General features: G+C 37.7%; 1 protein-coding gene across 2 annotated transcripts; it reads left to right on the forward strand.

The window, feature by feature from the left end:
- Positions 1–236: 236 nt before the first annotated feature.
- Cdc7 (cell division cycle 7) lies at positions 237–19,618 on the forward strand. 2 transcript variants are annotated; one of them, XM_090334177.1, is made up of 11 exons: positions 237–419; positions 3,135–3,218; positions 4,628–4,763; positions 6,770–6,863; positions 6,955–7,097; positions 8,036–8,276; positions 9,894–9,989; positions 10,750–10,928; positions 11,847–11,929; positions 14,448–14,597; positions 17,687–19,618. In XM_090334177.1, the coding sequence occupies exons 1-11, from the start codon at positions 305–307 to the stop codon at positions 18,079–18,081; spliced, it is 1,716 nt and encodes a 571-aa protein (XP_090190303.1). In that variant the 5' UTR covers positions 237–304; the 3' UTR covers positions 18,082–19,618. The 2 variants fall into 2 exon arrangements, with proteins under 2 accessions (XP_090190303.1, XP_090190304.1); XM_090334178.1 differs by lacking the exon at positions 9,894–9,989.
- Positions 19,619–20,179: the final 561 nt, after the last annotated feature.

Consider the following 20,179-nt stretch of genomic DNA (forward strand, 5'->3'; position numbering starts at 1 on the left):
TGCCGTGGCTGCTCCCCCACTGCCAGGTCTCCCCTCCGGCCCTCTCCAGGCCTTTCTAGGTAGTGGGAGTTAAGCAAATGGAATTCCTTAGGAATGGCCTCAGTTTCCCCTCCCCTGGAGATCTGGACGTCCCAGTGCGGTTCTTGTATTTAACCGCTCGTCCTCGGAGAGAGCCAGGGCGCCGCGGGGTGTTTGGTTCTGTCGTTCTGACGCTGTCTCTTCTGCTGTTAGGTCTTCACAGCTGTCCGGCCCCTCTGAAGGCCCCCGCTCCTCGGCTAACGTTTGGCATGCAGGTGCTTCTGTGATGGAGGAGTTGTTGGGGATTCGGATGGACGAGCCCATGGCTTTGTCTCCCCAGCCTGACCCGATTCAGGCTGAGGACCCTTTAAAAAAACACGACCAGAGTTATAAACTTGCAGGTATGTGTTTGATTCCCGAGCTGTCCAGTTCTTTCGGGGCACAGACAGCCCGTCTGTATTTTCTCTTGAGCTGTGTGTTTATATAGGAGCATGTTTACAAAAGCAGGAAGATTCCTAAAATCTCGTGTTAGGACTCGATGGCATTTCAGGAGAGTTGTAATCCAGTGTTCACACTTTACATAGGGAGTTGCCAGGGTCTCATATTAAGACTGACTGGAAATGCACAAGTTTGTTGATGTTCAAAAAAAGGAATTCCTCTTTCTAGGCCTGTTGTGATCTCTCCTCACCGCACTGCACTTGGTTTTAGAAATATAGGTTGGAGGGATCATCTATTTAAAAGCAGAATTGACTGGCAAAAAAAAAAAAAAAAAGAGAAAAGAATCGGTAAAATATATGTAGCAGTGATAAAGCACCATAGCTCCACCTGCTACTCCAGAAGTGTTTGAAGACCTTGCACACTCGTGTGTACCTTCATTCCTGCTTCTAGCACAGTCTTGTGTGTTAGATCCAGTTTATTGTATTCTTTTTCCCCAGAGAGTACCCAAAGCTGCTTTTCCATTTTTGCCCTAAGAAAATCTAGTGATAATCCAAAAGATCCTTTGGCTTTTTATTTATGCAGTGAATTTTATATGAATACAAGACTTTAATCAAGCACTATAAAGGAGAAGAAATATCTGAAAAGAGAATGTTTGTGAATGGGCTTTGAAACTGTCTGAAAGCATTTCTTGTGCAAAGTAGCATTATAACAAATCTGATACTTGGATACTACATTAAGATCTGAAGATACTACATTAAAATTCTCATGTAGTTTATTTTGTATCTGTTTGTTAGCTTTATTACTACCTCCACAATTTTTAGCCCAGTATATTTTCATGAAGAGCTCATGGAGTGTTTGGAACACATTTTAAAAACTTCTTGTTTTGTTTGTGTTTTTGTTTGTTTGAACTTAAGACCTCATGCTTACTTGGCTTGCTTGTGTGGCTATTCTTTGACTCACACCTCCAGTCCTACTTTTTTGGGGGAGATGGAGCCTCAGGCTCTTTTGTCCAGGCTGGCTTTAAACCTCAGTCCTCTGCATCTTAGCTTCTTGAGAAGCTAGAATTACAAGCATGAACTATTTAGTATTATTAACAATTATTAATATATGTTAGGTATGCAAGGGAGAGGGAGAATTTCATTATGCCATTTCTACACATGGTATAAGCCTGAAAGCTTTAGTAGAATATATTCAGTAAATATAACTTGTTTTAGTGTTTGAACTTGGCCTTACTGTTAGTCTTGCTTGCTCAGCTGGTGCTCTTTACCATGTGAACCATGCATCCCATCCTGCTGTTTCTGGTTAATTGGTGATGAAGTCACCAGGTCTTTTCTGCCCATGCTAAAGACAGATTCTCCAGATTTGAGCCTCCTGATTAGCTAGGATTACAGACATGAACTAATAATATGTTTTAAAAGCTAATTATGGAAAGTTAGAGGTATGACTGAAGTGGGAAAGCACCACCCTTGAAAGGAAAAAGCTAAGTATAGTGCAAAGCCCTGAGTTCAAGCTGCAGTAACCAGCATCAAAACAAACAGAACAATCCCACAAACAAAGACAACAGGATAAATCTAAGCACTTCTCTGAGGGATATACTGTGAATATTAAATAAATAAAAATTAACTTTTTCAGGGAGGAATTGTATTAAGGTTTGAACTCCAGATCATGGGATTATCTGGCAAGTGATCCACTATTCCAGATATTTCCCTGGTCCTTTTCTGCTTTTATTTTTTTAGGTAGTTTTGCTGACTTTTCCATTTATGCTAGCCTCAAACCACAGTCCTCCCATCTTAACTTTTAGCATAACTGGGAATCTAAACATATGTGACCACACTCAGCCCTATACATAAAACTTTTCTAAGCCTATAAGGAAGTATTCAGGAACATTTTATGTGTCATTGTGGAACTATCTAGTGATTGCAGCTTATGCTTTCTTTTTGTTGTTGCTTTTTTTTCATTTATTTTATTTTGTCTTTGTACTCTCTTGCTCGGTCTGACCTCGTAACCTTGGGCTCAGATGTTCTTGCCTCAGCCTCCTCAGTAGCTAGGACTACAGGCATATACTGCTATGCCTAGCTTAAGTTCTATTGAAATTTAATGTTTTCATTCTTAAAGGCCAACTAGATCGGTATGTAGTTTCAGTGAAATTCAGTAGAAATTTGGTCTATGCAATTCTGAGATTTTGTATTTTTCTAGTTAAGTGATAGCCATTGGATGGGCTTTTGATTATTCATATAATACTAAGATTTTTTTAAAAACTTTTTTTTTTTTTTTGCCAGTCCTGGGTTTTGAGCTCAGGGCCTGAGCACTGTCCTTGGACTTTCTCAAGGCTAGAGCTCTACCACTTGAGCCTCAGCACCACTTCCGGCTTTTTTCTATGCATGTGGTACCGAGGAATCGAACCCGGGTCTTCATGAATGCTAGGCAAGCACTTTAACCACTAGGCCAAATTCCCGGCCCCATTTTAAAACGTTTTTTATGTTCATAGGGTAGATCTAATTATTTAAACTTTAGAAACTGTAGCCAGGTGTGCACACCTGTAATCCCAGCATTGAGGAGTGAAGTGGCAGGAAGGTTGAGACTTCATGGCTTCATAGTATGACCCTGTCTCAAAAGAAAGGAAACTGTAAAATATCTCTCATTGATTGTAACTATTGTAATTCTTATTTCTTTCATAGGAGTTCAGAAAGATATTGAGAAGCTTTATGAAGCTGTTCCACAGCTCAGAAGTGTGTTCAAAATTAAGGACAAAATTGGAGAAGGTAATTTTGGGGTATATATTATTACCTTTACAAGGCTGTTGGGTTTTTTTTTTGTTTGTTTTGATTTCTGTCATGGGGCTTGAAATCTGGGCCTGGGCGCTGTCCCTGAGCTCTTCAGCTCAAGGCTACTGCCCTACCCCTGGACTCACAGTGCCACTTCCAGTTTTCTAGTGGTTAATTGGAGATAAGTCTCATGGACTTTAGTACCTGGGCTGGCTTTGAACTGCGATCCTCAGATCCCAGCCTCCTGAGTAGGTAGGATTATAGGCGTGAGCCACCGTGCCCAGCAAGGTTTTTCTTTTTTTAATAAAAAATTTGTTTTTCTTGTATAATTTTGATTTTTGTGATTATCTCTTAATAATACACCACTTTTTTAAAATAATTTTTTTGTTGTGATTAATAGAAGGGTTACATTATACTCAACAGATAGAAGGTGCATAACTTCACAAACATTGATACCCTTTCTCATGACATGGTCCCCATTTCCCTCCCACCCTCCCCCCCGCTTATCTTGATTCCCCCCTTCCCTATCTAATTTCAAATGACCAATTAAGCACATATAAAATATATCAGATAACAAGGTGAAATATTGTAACAATATGAGATAACCAAGGGATGGCAAAAGAGATGAGAGATAACATAGTACATTAAGGACAACAGTCACTCATTATATGGCTTTTGTTTCCTTATCCTGGAGGTCCTTACATTTAGTGTCGTACTATTTGGCCTAATGTCTCTAGATTTTGTTCCATTGTAAATCTCTGCTAGGAGAGCCCAAGGTTTCTACTGATTATGACAAATGAGGGAGACTATTGGGCCTATGTTCCTTTAAGTCTGGCTTACTTCACTTAATATGATTTTTTTCTAAGTCTTTCCATTTCCTTACAAACGGGGCGATGTCATTCTTTCTGACAGCAGCATAGAATTCCATTGTGTATAAATACCACATCTTGTTGATCCACTCATCAACTGAGGGGAATGTGGGTTGGTTCCATAACTTTGCTATGGTAAATAGTGCTGCAGTGAACATCGTTGTGCTAGTGGATTTAGTATGCCCTTGTTTCTGGACAGTTGGGTAAATGCCAAGTAGTGGAATTGCTGGGTCATAGGGGAGCTCTATGTTTAGTCTTTTGAGGAACTGCCATACTGCTTTCCATAGTGAATACACCACTTTTTAAACAATATTTTGACCATAATACTATTTGACTGCTAATTATAACAGCTTTTCTTTTTCTCCCTGGGAAAAAGTACAAGCCATGAGCATTTTATGGTTAAATGAGCAGTCCTTTTTTTATCTGTTATGTCACTAAAACAGTTTGCCAATCAATTTAAAATGTTATTTTTTTAACTATTATTTCATTAACTTTTAAAAAAGCTGTATAATGAAAATCTCATCAATTGTCTCACAGGCACTTTCAGCTCCGTTTATTTGGCCACAGCCCAGTCACAAGAAGGAACTGAAGAAGAGATTGCTCTGAAACACTTAATTCCCACAAGTCATCCTGTCAGAATTGCAGCTGAACTACAATGTCTGACAGTAGCTGGGTAGGTCATTTATATACATATTACTTGAATTAACTATCACAGTATGTTAAACTAGGTGTTTCACGGGAATAATGAGATTGCGTGTGAATTGTCTGCAGTTTGTCGGACTTTGCCTCATCTTACAACTGATCGGGTTGATTTCTGTGGATTCTGGGGTTGTGGGAGGATCCACTATAGGCCCAGCTTGATTTCTTCTTCTTTTTTGTAACGTTTACCGAGACATAAGGATTAGATTCCATGGTGTCCACTGTTTTCAGTGTGAGGAACTCATACTTCACATTGCCACATTTGCAGCCTTGTCTCATATTTTATTGAGAACCATAGAACCATTTGGTGAATCTGTCTCCTTGGTTTCTCTCTGGTAGGTGGATCCTGTCAGCATATAGATATATTTTATCCCTCCACTAAACTTTAAACTCAACCAAGACTGTAGGTACCATTTGACACAATTGACTTAAAAGAAAAAAAAAAAACTAATGGCATATCTATACCTTACAGTACAATTGCTCATTTTACATCCATAATGGCATGGAGATATGGCTTAGTTTTAGAGTACCTGCCTAGCAAGCGTGAGTTTAAACCTCAATACAGCACAGTTAGGCTTTGTCCTCTGCTCCACTGTATCCTATTTTCCTTCCTCACCTCCTATTTTATCTCTGCCTTTCTATTTAAACCACTCCAGAAATTGCCGGTTAGTTTCTCATTGCCAGTGTAAGTCTTCCCTTCATCCTTACTCTCTTTAATGTTCATTCGGATCTCTCCTTCCTTCACTAGTTCTTTTGTTGGCGTTTCCTTGGTTTGCTCTCCAGCTTTAGGACTTGTTTCCCCAGGCCCAGTCTTTTCATTTTTATACTAGGTATTGTTTCTTTCTGCATCTACTCATCTCCCCCTTGACTTCCCACTTACTTTGATGTCTCTATTAAAATTAGGAGATCTTGGCTTGGTTGTTGATACCAAAGCTGTTCTCACTCAGATTCACACACTGGAAATCACATTGCACAGTGGTAAGGAGCATAGATCTGGAACGTACTGCCTGCATTCTAAGCATGGTTCCAAGACTTAACCATTTGAATAACCATGGGGAAATGTCATGTCTCAACTTACTCATCTGTAAAAAAAAAAGGGGGGGGATAGAATAATAGTACCTTTCTCCTCATGTCCTTGTAAAGATTGAGTTTGTTAATAAGTATGAAGTACTACTTTAGAGCTTCCATACAATTAATAACTTAGAACTTCAGTGGTCAGTAAATGTCACCTTTTTGCCAGTCAGGGCCTAGGCATTGTCCTTGGACTTTCTCAAGACTAGAGTTCTACCACTTGAGCCACATTACCACTTGCAACTTATTCTATATATGTGGTACAGAGGAATCAAACCCAGGATTTCATGCAAGCACTCTACCACTAGGCCACGCTCTCAGTCCATCTTTTTTTTTTTTTTTTAATGTACTACTGTTAACGTCTGCTATAGAGAAGTCTTGTTAGTTCAGTCCTTGTTTGTCTTTTCCTTTCCTTCTTACTCTGCCACAACCTTCAGTAAGAACTGTAGTTACCAACAGGTGCTGGTGATTCACACCTGTAATCTAGCTACTTAAGAGGCTGAGATACAAGGATCCCAGTACAATTAACTGGCAGAAATATGGAAATAGAGCTGTGGTTTAAGTGGTCGAGCTCTAGCCTTAAGTTAAAAATAAAAGAGTCCAGAGACAAAATGTAGATGCTAAATTCAAGCCCTATAACTGGCCTATCCCCCGACAAAACAAAATATTATATTTCTAATTATAATAATTAAAATTTTATTATAATAACCTTATATCTGGTGCTATTTTGTTTTACGAGAGTTTTCTCTATTCTAAGTATTTCACTGTCCAATATGATTTTTAAGTCAGGTTTCTAACAATATGTATGCATAGCTAAAATTACTCTATTTCTTACAAGATATAAAGTTGTATTTTATTAGTTCATGTGATTTTTTTTCCTGTAAAGTTCATTGTGTATTGTTCCACCAGGGGGCAAGACAATGTCATGGGAGTTAAATACTGCTTTAGGAAAAATGATCACGTAGTGATTGCAATGCCATATCTAGAACATGAGTCCTTTTTGGTAAGATTTTTAGTATTTCTTGAAAGTTTTATTAGCTAACTGCTTCATTGGAAACAATGTTATAACCTCATTCCTTACTGGATTTTTTTAGGACATTTTGAATTCACTTTCCTTTCAAGAAGTTCAGGAATATATGTTTAACCTGTTAAAAGCTCTGAATCGCATTCACCAGTTTGGTATTGTTCATCGAGATGTGAAGCCAAGCAATTTTTTATATAATAGACATCTGAAAAAGTAAGTCTGGGGATTCTAGAAGTTTTTTATTCTTCCATCTCTTAGATGGAGAATATATTGCAGCGCTATACACAGATGATTTCCAATTAAAATTTTGTTACTGAGGAAAGAAAATGCAATGAGGAATTGTATTAGTAAAACAATGTACATCCTTACGTAGATCACACACCATAATATAACTGATACAGCACTAAGCTAAAATCAATTTAGAATCTGTCCTTTTTGATCTTGCAAGTGTTTCTTATCTCTGGCTTCATTTTTTTTTTTTTTTGTGCGAGTAAAGGCATTTGGACAAGCAATTTTCTGTTTATATTTTTATGTTGATTTTATATATTTCACACACACACATACATGCACAGAAGTGTTACAAATGGAAAATAATATTTAATTTAATCATACAAATAGATCACATTGACTATATTAAGAATTACAGTTCTTTTCTTGGACTTTTATACTTTTGACTTTTTAACTTCCTTCACCTTGTTTAATTAGAAGTTAATCTGCTGTTCTTCCATCTCTGCCACTATTGAACACAAGGATTTTGCGTTATTATACATTCCTCTTCTGCCTTCTTGTCAGCACAAGCCATGAGAGGGGAAAAAAACAAACAAAAAGGCATGTTTGATTAGTTGCTTAAGAAATACATATTTCCTTTATTTTCAGTCTTAGCTTTTAAGTCCTTACTTTGGAAAATTTATTTTGATTTTTTTTCATATATTTTTTATTGTAATTAATAGAAGGGTTACATGATATTTGCCAGATAGAAGGTGCATTAATTCACATACATTGATACCCTTTCATATGTCTTGGTCCCCACTTCCCCCCCACCCCCATATTTTGATTTTTTTAAAGGAACAATATGAACTGTTATTAACTATTTCCATGTTACTAACTTTTATTGTTGCAGGGAAGTAAAAGTACTTAACTTTATTTCTTAGGTATGCTTTGGTAGACTTCGGCTTGGCCCAAGGAACCAGTGATACAAAAATAGACCTCCTCAAATGTGTTCAGTCTGAAGCACAGCATGAACTAAATAAATGTCGTGGGATCACTGGAAACAAGATTTCATTGGGTGGTTCAGCACCTAAGGGTCTGGATCCACAGGCTACCACAAAACCTTCTGCCAAAAGACCCTGTGGAAATGAACAAATTCAGACTAAGCAAGGAAAAGATGGAAAGGTTCTACCCTTTATTTATTTTTTAATTCTGGCACTGTTTTAAAAAGAAACTCTTTCATCTAACAGGAGATAAAAATTCTTAGAACTGGATGTTTGTGGCTCATGCCTGTAATCCTAGCTGCCCAGGAGTCTGATATCTGAGGACTGCAGTTCAAAGCCAGCCAGGGCAGGAAAATTATGACTGTTGTCTTCAGTTTATTAGTGTAAAGTCAGAAATGGAGCTGTGCCTTGGATTGCGCCAAAAAGCTCAGAGATAGTATACCCAACCCCTGAGTTTAAGCCCTAGGACCTGTGAGCTTCCCCCCGCAAACCCCCCCCCCCAAAAAAAAAGTTGGGATAGTATTTGCATTTAAAAAGATTTCCTTTTTTTTGTTGTTACATTTGTTGTGTATATTCAGTTGATTAGATTTCCACAAAATTGTACTATTTTTTGTTTACTATTTCTTTTTGTTGTTGTTGGTCATGTGGCTTGAACTGAAGGCCTGGGCATTGTCCCTGAGCTCTTTAGCTCAAAGCTAGCACTCTGCACTTAGAGCCACAGCACCACTTCCTGTTTTCTGGTGGTTAATTGGAGATAAGATTCTCATGGGTTTTCCTACCCTGGCTGTCTTCAAACTATGATCTTCAGATCTCAGCCTGCCGAGTAGCTGGGATTACAGGCATGGGTCATCAGTGCCAAGCTTTTTACTGGTTTTTTTTGTTTGTTTTTGCTAGGCCTGGGCCTTGAACTCAGGGCCTGGGCACTGTCCTTGAGCTTTCTCAAGCCTAGAGCTCTATCACTTGAGCCACAGCACCATTTCTGGCTTTTATTCTATGTATGTGGTATTGAGGAATCAAACCCCGGTCTTCATGCATGCTAGGCAAGCACTCTACCACTAAGCTAAACTCCCAGCCTGCTTTTTACTTTTTAAAAAGTGAAATTTAGCCGGGTACCAATGGCTCACTCCTATAATCCTAGCTACTCAGGAGACTGAGATATGAGAATTTCAGTTCATTGCCAGCCTTGGCACTAAAGTTTGTGAGACTCTTATCTCTGATTAACCACCAGAAAACTGGAAGTGACACTGTAGCTCAAGGGTAGAGCACTGGCCTTGAGCTGAAGAGCTCAGGGATATCACCCAAGCCCAGAGTTCAAGCCCTATGACTGACAGACAGATAGACACACACACACACAGTAGAATTTTTTACTTTACCAATTTGTAGTATCTCTCATGTGGTAAAAAATTACATTATAAGGATTAAAATGGAATAGACTATATATTTCCTGTATTTTATGAAGTTCAGATTGATTATCCTTTTTAAAAGCAAACATTAGCTGTATGGGAAAATTTCTCTGCTATCTTCAGTTAGCAGCACAGCAAAACATAATGTCTGTGCAGGTGGTTTTAGAATTTCATATAAATATATTTGTGGACGATAGTAACCTCATATGGCTGCTAAGTATTCTATCTAGACTATTTTTCTTTTCACAGAAGTGTTTTGGTGACTGAGAATGTCTTGGATGCAACTGTTTTTTGTTTCATTTCACTTTTAACTCTTTCCAAACCGTCAGAGTACAGCTGGCAGAAAGTGTATACAGATATAATCCTTACTTCCCTTGTTTTTGTTGGTATTATAGGAAGGATCTGTAGGCCTTTCTGTCCAGCGCTCTGTGTTTGGAGAAAGAAATTTCAATATTCACAGCTCCATTTCACATGAGAGCCCCGCAATGAAAGTAAGTAATGTAGCTTTCTAGTGCAATGGCCAGTCGGTCGTACCCAGAAGGGAATTTAGGAATGACTAGCTTAGCATCATTAAGTCCTACGTTTGGCTTTGCTAAGAGTTATTACTGCTTTGAGCATTTAGACAATGTTTTTGTTTCCTCCAGTGTTTGTTTTTAATTTTTTCCTGAATTTCTCTGGTAGAATTTTTTTAGATTATTTTTGATTAGCTATTGCTGTTCTTGCCCTGTGGAAATATAGATATTGCTAGAATTAATATCATTATTCAAGTGTGAGCTCCCAAAACCCCAACAGTTCTGACACATGGTTGATGGTATGAAGATGTTTGTTATGTTAACAGATCTGCCTTTACTGTTAAACTGACTTACAATATCATACAACAGCCAGTAGCTTGAATAACAAGTTAAAAGTCTGACTTTAGCCAGTGGAACTGTGTTGTTTATGGGTCTGAAATGGAGTTAGACACATAACTTACATTTTTACATAACTTACAATTTTACAATCTTATCAGGAACAGTTTTAAATAAAGTTTAAATCAAATATTTACCAAAACTAGTTAGTAAATTTTAATGGGTTACTTGACAGAAAAAAACCCCAAAGACCTCAAACATTTTAGTGGGCACCTCTTTTTATTTACATTCCAAAGCACATGCAGCACTTTGAAAAGTTACTCTTCTGCTGTTCCTTTTTGCCATACGAGCATTTGAAGGCATCACATTAAAAATCATAAAAATAGACTTTTTCTTTTTATAGCTTATAAAACACTCCAAGACTGTGGATGTACTATCAAGAAAGTTAGCACCAAAAAAGAAGTCCAGTTCTACAAAAGTGATGACTGGTGGTGTGATAAAGAAAACTACCAGTTCTGGCACGGCCCACCCAACTTGTGACTGCTACGCCACAGATAGAGTCTGCAGTGTTTGCCTCTCAAGGTAATGAACGTGTCTCAGTGCTTTGTAAAGTCACCAGCATGCGTTGATTTTGGTGGGCAGTTGATTGAGTGAATGGACGGGAGCATAGATTGTGAACTGTACAGATGCTGATACTTTTAGTAATACCTCAAGGAGCACATGATAGCTGTTGTCACCCATTGTTTGTTTAACACGCATGTATGTGGCTTGTTGGAAAACACATTTGCTTTCATGTGCAGATAATATGAGGGTAAGCAGAGAACAGCATCTTGAGAAGCCTACAACGCAAACATTTTGCTTGGTGATATATAATCGGTTCTGTTTCCTTTTCTTTTTTCTTTCTATGTAGAATCAATAACCAGAATATTACAAGTCCCTCCCTTTACCCCTGTCTTTGCCCCATTAACTTTTCCCTTTGCTTCAAGATGTGGCTTTGGTCAAACATTTTCTAATTAACTCAAATATATCAGTGAATAAAGGCATTAATAATTCATCACCCTCCAAACAAATTAATTTTTACACTGTCATCTTGTGGTTTTCTTTTAAAAGCATTAAAAGAAGCGATCTTAAGTAGCTGTTCAAAGTGACTTCATTTCAGTATGTCAGTTTATAAGTACAGTGCATCTTCTTTATCAGTGTCACCCACCTTCGTCATTCTCCCTCTATTTTTTTTTTTTTTTTTGTATTTTGGCTTTTATCATCTACTATCTCTTTTTGTACTTGGAAATTGCCTTAAAACCTTTCTGGAACTAAAATGGGAGGAAAATTATTCGAAGTGAAAATCTAGGATGTTCATCAAATTAGGTTATCAATTGCTCTATCATTTTTTTTTGCTGTAAAAGCAAAACAATGTGCACTAAATTGGTAAGAATTTCATTTGGGGGCCTTAAGTAATTCAGCTTTAATATAACTAGACAAATCTTGTTTTCTTATCATAAGACGTCAGCAGATTGCCCCTCGGGCAGGTACACCAGGATTCAGAGCACCAGAGGTCTTGACCAAGTGCCCTAATCAAACGACAGGTATGTCACACTAGAAATCTAGCACACTACTCAGATGGATTATCCCAGGTTTATCCCATTTAGTGATCTGATGTTTTGAATTTTGAATCTGATGACTGATGTTTGAATTCTTTTAATTAACTAAAATTAAGTTCTGGCCATGTGGTATCCCCAGTTTTAAGATAGTGCTATTTAAACAGTGCTATTTAAACAATGTATTTTGCTTATCCTATTTACAAGGCGAATTTACCTGAAATTCTGTTGTCATGACAGGGGAAAATACCTGTAATAGTTTTGCTAACTTTAAAATAGTTGCACTTTATTTGTTTACTTAATACCTCAAACATTTTCTGTAGTGTAAATATTGTACTTGATATAATTTTTTTGTGTGTATGTATGCCAAGCATGTTAGTACATGAGTGTAATTCCAGCTATTTAGGAAATAAAGATGTGATTGTCAGTTCAATGGTTAGTAAGAACCTTCACGAACACAAAGGGAGTAGGGGTCTAATTCAAGTGCTAGAGCACTTGTCTAACATTTGCAAAGTCCTGGGTTCAATCTCTATGTGTGTGTGTGTGTGTGTGTACGTGTGTACATGTACACATGTACATATACAGAAAACTTTTGAAGTATACTGTTAACCGGTTTTAAGGAACATGACTTCTGTGATGTAAAAGGTTATTACAGAGGTGGACCCACCCCTATAGACATCTTGTTGAATGACAGATGGGTCCTGTTATTCACTTGGATTATGGGCTTTGAAGAAATGCATTCATTCAATAGATGTCTGTTTTGTGTTTGCCAATGAGGAAGCATCTGCTCACTTTATAGTTAAGTTACATTTTCAAATAATTGTAAAGTCACCTGTTGAATATGATAAACTGGTACTTAGTATCTGTGTATCTGTATATATATTAGTATATATATATATGTGTATCTATCTATATATGTTAGTATATATAAATATATATATATATATTAACCCAAAGCAATTATGAAAGGATGTTTCTGAAAGAGCTGATCTCTGAGATAGGACTAAATCACAGTTGAAGATTAGTACTGATTACGAACTGAGGACGAAGAAAGCATAGTCTAGCCATAGAGGAAACCGAAAGTTTAGTGTTGCTAGAATACAAGATGGAATTTGTGGGACGTTTAGAAATTAACCTAGAAAGAGGTACACAAGGCCAGGTCAGATTTCTCAAACTGTGTCTATAGAAAGAAAGGAAAGAAAGCTCCTCAAGGCGATTTATATTATAAATAGGTCATTCTGGCAGGTGTACAGAAAGGATAGATTGGGGGGTGTGGCCTACAGTGGTTAAAGTGAAAGATGATGAAACCATGAGCGAAGGCATTGGCAATCGGCAGCAGGAATAAAAAGAGGCAAAGAATTGGCAGAGTTTGGTAGGTAATTGGATTTCAAATTTGAGTCTGAGGTGGAAAGGAGAAAGAGCTTTCAGGATGTTTACAAGATTCCTAGATTGAAGGACTTGGTTGTGTACAAAGGTGAATAAAGGAGATATATCTGTTTTGTAGGGAAAGGTAAAATTGGATTGGTAGCATAAGTGGTTTGAGATATAAGAGGCACATCTAAATAGATACATACAGCCTATGTAAGTCTGAAGCTCAGGGAAGAAGCTGAGCATCATTATTACTTAAGTGGTAGTTGCAGCTGCGAAGTGGGTGGAACAATCAAGGAGAGTAAACAGGAAAGAGATTGGGACTCTGAGGAAAGGAACCTCGGCACTGGGGGCACTGGGGTCACAGAAGTCAGCAAAGGTACAAATAGAACTCAGAAGGGTAAATGATTTGCAGCCAGTGAGTAATAACCCAGGACAATTTTAAATTTAATTAAATTAGATTGATTTTTAAATTAATCAAAATAGGACAGAAAGAAGTTAACATAAAGCCGAGCTCATCTGTTTTGTCTTTTGTTTGTGTTTATTTTTGTGGTGGTAGAGTCAAACCCAGGGCCATAACCTAACTAGTCTTCATGAAGGAAGCTGAACACCATGGCACACACCGGTCATCCCAGCAATGATGGGAAGCCTGAAGTAGAGGTTCATTCATTTGCAACATCCCTCTCAAAAATGGTTTCTAAAACATGGGGCTGCCTGGGCTGGCAGTTAGGCCTAGTGGTAGTGTGCTTGCCTAGTATGCACGAAGACCGGGGTTCAATTCCTCAGTACCACATATATAGAAAAGGCGGAAGTGGTGCTTTGGTCAAGTGGTAGAGCGCTAGCCTTGAGGAAAGTCCAAGGATAGTGCTCAGGCCCTGAGGTCAGGCCCTAGGACTGGCAAAAAAAAAAAAAAAAAAAAAAAAAGATGGGGCTGACGGTGGCTTAGCAGTAGAATTTCTGTGTAGCAATAAAACCAGAATCACTCAATCACATGGCAGTAACTGAGGTTGAGCAACCTACGGTTTTTTTTTTTTTTGTTTTTTTTTTTGCCTTCCTGAATGTTTGTAATACAAAATAAAAGCCTCAAACTATTTATTTAGATGATGACATTTTGGACATATTTTGTTTTCTGTTACAGCAATTGACATATGGTCTGCAGGTGTCATATTCCTTTCTTTGCTTAGTGGACGCTATCCATTTTATAAAGCAAGCGATGATTTAACTGCTTTGGCTCAAATTATGACAATTCGGGGATCCAGGGAAACAATCCAGGCTGCTAAAGCTTTTGGTAAGCATTTTTGTATTATAGACTAAAACTGATGTCTTTGATTATCTCCCACTAACTGCTTACTTGATCATAACAAAATTCTCTTCACAAATAAACATACCCAATGTTCAAAAAGCCCTGTAAGCAAGCTTTTTTTTTTTTTTTTTTTTTTTGCCAGTCCTGGGCTTGAGCTCAGGGCCTGAGCACTGTCCTTGGACTTTCTCAAGGCTAGAGCTCTACCACTTGAGCCTCAGCACCACTTCTGGCTTTTTTCTATGTATGTGGGACTGAGGAATCAAACCCAGCTCTTCATGCATGCTAGGCAAGCACTTTAACCACTAGGCCAAACTCCTGGCCCCAGTAAGCAAACTTTTTAATTGCCTGAAAATGCTTTCACATAAGAAAGTAATTCATTTATTCTTCTCTAAATATGTAATCGTTTAATTCAAGCACAAAGTACTAATATCCAGTATTTTAAGCATAATTTTACAGTGATTAAAAGAACAACCTGAACTCAACTGGCCAGCTTAGTGTTTATTAAGAAGCACAGCTTTACTTGATACTTGGCAAGGATTGGGTGTGAAGGGTGATGTGGAGTGTCCCTATCAATGGTTAACCCCAAGAATCGCAGAGCTGCACTGGGCCCTTACCAAGAGCAGCAGGTCTTACCAAGGGTTGCATAACAGAATTACCTAACAGACTTCTAGAGATTTAAACCCTTAATCCTCCCCATCTGTCCCTTGAATATATGATTTGGAAAAATATGACAGAAAGGCTCCAGGCTTCTTAGTTGATGACATTTTTTGTTGTTCTTGTAGTTTTTTGTTTTTTGTTTCTTTTAACAACTACTTCTAGTTAAGAACCACTGCAAACACAATTGTCCCTTACCAGTGTCATGGTCTAGTCCACATGAGAAACTCAGTTTGCCCCTACTCCCAATTTTCTTTTTTAATATATATCTGCAGCAGTAAGTTCACAAGTTGTTCCTGTCTTCTACTTACCATAAGTTTTTATTTGAGAATAATAGCATAATATAATACACAAAGGGCAAGGTGACTGAATAGAAAGTAAGATTTTGTCATCTTGAATTTTGGATATTACATCATAACAAATGCTTATCCACAGTTAATTGAGAAGTTGATGAACATGCAGCCGGCCCCAAAACATGTTGTTTAATTGCTTGAATTTCTACCTTTGGTAAGCAAAGTTGTTATGAAGGCAAGCCATGGAACTATAACATCTGACAAAAAATGCTCCAGGGATGGTACAGAGAGTGTGGTCTACTGGTAGAATGCTTGCTTAGCATACATGAAGCCCTGGGTTTGATTCCTCAGTATCATATACACAGAAAAAGCAGGAAGTGATGCTGTGGCTCAAGTAGTAGAGCTCTAGCCTTGAGAAAGCTCAAGGGCACTCACCAGGCCCTGAGTTCAGCCCTCAGGACTGGTAAAGGTCAAGTACCTTGAGAGCAGGCAAGAACCTTTAGAAATCTTAGGGTAAGTTTTTAGGGTAAAATCTTAGGGTAGCTTTTTCACTCAGATGTTATTTTAACTTTGAGCTGAGTAGAAAAAACTCAAAATGTCATAGTCAACATATACAACTCTGTTATGACACCTTAGATTTTCAGTGAGAACTGCTCTTATATTGTAACCTGCCCCACTGTTGTTGGCCTCTGGCCTCATGGTATTATATTGAGTCAATTCAAAAGAAAAATCTTGAGTTAGAATAAATTCCTGAGCTCATAATAAGCTGTGACAACATAAGTAACAATATTAGTTTAGATTGTTTTCCCTAAGTATTTTAAATATACCTTCTTTCTGGTCATAGAAAATTAATTTAGGTATACTATATGCTGTTAATTGTCATGATTTCAGAGTAAGCTAACAAGTTAAGAAATAAGATTGTACGACTTTTTTTTCCCTGACTAGATCATCCTAAAGAAAATAGCAATGATAGCTTTTAAAGTTTTTTTTTGTTGTTGTTTTGTTTTTTTTAAAAAAAGGCTTGGCCTCTCCTACTTAGCTTGGGGAGATGCATTTTCTTTGCTGTCTCCTGCTCCATTATCCTGCTTTTAGTAGCACATCCAGACAGTGCTTGTACCAGTGTATGTCATGGGAAAGTTTTTACTACCAGATTGCTGGTTGACAGTTTGTATACTACAGGAATGAATGTAAATACTGCGCTAGTCATTGGTTAGCAACACATTGCTTATTGAATAAAGAAATAAAAGTCGCAGATAGGACACAATTACATCTATTGTGTCCTTAACTTAGATTTTAATTTTATATTTTCCATGTCTGATAATAAGCTAGCAGGAAATTATCCTCAAGGTATTTTAATTTTAAAAACTGAACTCCAATTTGCCTACAAATTCATTCAGTAAGATTTGGTGGAGCTTTATATATGCCAGATACTATAGTGAGTCTGCTTTCATGGAGTTGAAGTTCTAGTGAGGAGGAGAAAATGTGATCAAAGATGAATGGTATCAGGAAGACAAAGGGATTGAAGGGCTTAGGGTAGGTTGAGAAGAGATGTTCAAATGCTTTTTTTGTCTAATCCAATGGGCATTAACTGAGCACCTCATATGTGCCAGTATATAGATCTGGGGACCTGAAAGAAATAAAGACAGCCTTGTAGTCGAACTCACCATCTAACAGATGAGACAGACATCTGTTTTTATCAGCCGTGATATGGGATAGCAAAAGAACTCTTCCTAAGTGATAACAGAATCTTAAGATCAGTTCTGAGTCGTGAGACCTGTCAGCAGGTGTCTTGAGCACACAGTTGTGGACCTTCCTGGGCAAACCAGCTACAGCTGGTTAACCATTACAGAGAGAAAAGAAAGGGAAGCTGAAGAAGTTGGCAGTCAGATCAGTGCCTGGCATAGCTTAGTTAGCTGCTGCTTTCCACTTTCTAGCTCCTACTTTATGGGTTGTCCTGGTATGGTTCAACTACAACTTGAAACTAGTACGTGATACTCTTTATCTCATTCTTGGAAAATGTATGCATAAAGACATATGGTTGGGCTCCTGTGCTTCTCACAAGAGATGCTTTAGATGTGTTTAAGTGATAAAGTTTGTGCTTTTTGTTTTCTTTTCTTTCTCTGATAGGCAAATCAATATTATGTAGCAAAGAGGTCCCAGCACAAGACTTAAGGAAACTCTGTGAGAGGCTCAGGGGTCTGCCTTCTCATACTCCTAAATTAGCGTGCGATACACGAGGGCACACTTCTTCTAACCCAGCTTTCTCAGAGAAGATTGACCATAAGGCTTTGTATCCAAAAGATGCATCTCAAGTACAGCACCCAGAGAATTCCTTATGTAAAGGGGACCGTAATGGACACAGGAGTGGTTTGGGCGAGTATGCGACCAATTCAGAAGGCTGGGATAAAGTCCCCGACGAAGCCTATGACCTGCTGGATAAACTCCTAGATCTAAACCCAGCTTCAAGAATCACAGCACAAGAGGCTTTGTTGCATCCATTTTTTAAAGATATGAGTTTGTAACAGTGGTTCATCGTGGGGTGTTAATGTCATGTATTGTGAAATGGAATGCCAGAGTTCTTTGAAAAAAACCACAGGTTTGTGTTTAGAGAGCAGAGCAGGAGAAATAATTTGATTTTTTTTTTTTTGGTCAGTCATGGGACTTGAACTCTGGACCTGGGCACTGTCCCTGAGCTCTTCAGCTCAAGGCTAGTACACTACCACTTTGAGTAACAGCACCACTTCTCATTTTCTGGTGGTTAATTGGAGATTAAGAGTCTCATGCACTTTTGGGCCTGGGCTGGCTTTGAACCATGATTCTCAGATCTCAGCCTCTTGAGTAGCTAGGATTACAGTCGTGAGCCACCAGTGTCCAGCTGAATTTTATTATATTCTGTGGTGGCAGACTATAAAACAAATTAAGATGACATCAAATGCCTGGGAGAGTTCTTCCAGCATTGTCTTTGAGTTGAACTTACCTATGCAGAATCAGATCTTTTGTTTGCCTGATTGCTTTTTACTAGCACGTGCAGAAAATGGAGCTTGGCCATTGGTTCCAAGTGAAGTCTAAAATAAATGGATGTGATAAGGGAAATGAGTCAAAAGACTTTGTTTCCTGATTCCCTAGAGCCATGTGCCTTTTGGAAAATTTAGCCTGGCACTCATAACAGTTTTATAGGCAAACAAAATAATTTCCTTTTCCAGGGGTATACATTATATGTTTGATGAACAGTACAGTAATTATTAAGGTAGTATTATGAGGCAAAATTTCACTTAAAATTGAATTTATCTGAGAGTATCTCATGAAAGCATTTTATTTGTATAAATTGCCATGTTTTCTTGGTTTTTCTTCTCTGCCTTCCTCTAACACATTGTCTATGGAAATTACATAGTGCTTACCACAAAGTATATCTGTAACATGGAGTTACAGTTAGGAACTTAATTATGTGCACACTCATGGATAAGAGGGAGCCTTTAGTACCAAGGTGAATATGTTACTGCTGATTTTTCTCTCAAGTGTATTTTATTATCCCTACACTATCTTAGGTATAATTAGGTAGTTATTAAAAGGGAAAGGAAGCATCAAATTGAAAGTATGACTGGAGATGTTTCTTGTGTGTCAAGAGCCATTCAGAACATCCTGTTTTCATGATACTGGTCTTGCTTAGAACAGAATAATTACTGGAGTCTTAGGTGGATTGGGAAGAGAGCTAATGAAACATGCAAAGCAGGAAGGGACCCAAGATAGAGGATTTGATACTTACAATCCAAAATGATCTCTATTGATAACAGCATGCCACACTTCCTGAGAGGGTAGGTCTGCTGAGAAATTTCTCCATTATGCATCATGGATTAGAGAAACAGTTTAGCAGTTTTCATGTATTCCCTATATAGACACTGATCAGTATGTCTACCTGATGTATTTGATGTATATGTACATATATAAATGTGTATGTGTATATATGGCATATATGTTTAATTGTGGATCTGTCTAGTTACCTTTTTTTTTAAAGAAAACTATTAGAGTTTGTATTAAAATAACATTCTTTTATATTTTTTTATCTGACTACTCATTTACTTACTAACAGTGTGATGATGCATACCTGTAGTTTCTGGCCGAGGCAGGAGCATTTGCTGGGAGCCCAGAAGTTTGGGGATAGTTTTGAACAAGATAGCAAGAGTGTTTTTGTTTGTTTTTAAGCTTTAAAATATTGAGCACTGGGAATATTTCCCTCCTGAAATTAATGAATAATCTCTTCAGGAAATAGTGGATCATAGGTTAACAGATAATGACCTGACTCAAGTAATATATGAAAGATAGAGGAGATTTTTCTATAGAAAAGATGCTCTTTTGACCTTCTTTGTAGAATATTTGTTACAAATAGTTAAAACAGTAACCAAAATGAAGTTCTTACTCATGTTGATTCTTTGACTTGTACTTTCATTTTAACATAAGTAAAATCTAAGGGGGAAAATTATGAAAAGTCAAGGAGGAGGCTTAAGGATGTGAGAAGTTAGTTTTTAAGTAAGAAGAGGTACAGGGAGCTAGGATGTAAGATATTTACAAAGAAGTTTTAATCCCACTGGAATATCTTCAATTTAGAAACGTTCTCAATGTGCT

This window comes from Megascapheus bottae, chromosome 6, assembly GCF_031878675.1.
Source record: "Megascapheus bottae isolate mThoBot1 chromosome 6, mThoBot2.hap1, whole genome shotgun sequence".
Taxonomy (NCBI): domain Eukaryota; kingdom Metazoa; phylum Chordata; class Mammalia; order Rodentia; family Geomyidae; genus Megascapheus; species Megascapheus bottae.

Bases quoted from the DNA above. Each gene is read 5' to 3' on its own strand.
- Cdc7 (XM_090334177.1), top strand. From the start codon at position 305: ATGGAGGAGTTGTTGGGGATTCGGATGGACGAGCCCATGGCTTTGTCT. The intron at 4,764-6,769 runs GTAGGTCATTTA...TTGTTCCACCAG, and splicing joins CAATGTCTGACAGTAGCTGG to GGGGCAAGACAATGTCATGG. The intron at 10,929-11,846 runs GTAATGAACGTG...TCTTATCATAAG, and splicing joins TGCAGTGTTTGCCTCTCAAG to ACGTCAGCAGATTGCCCCTC.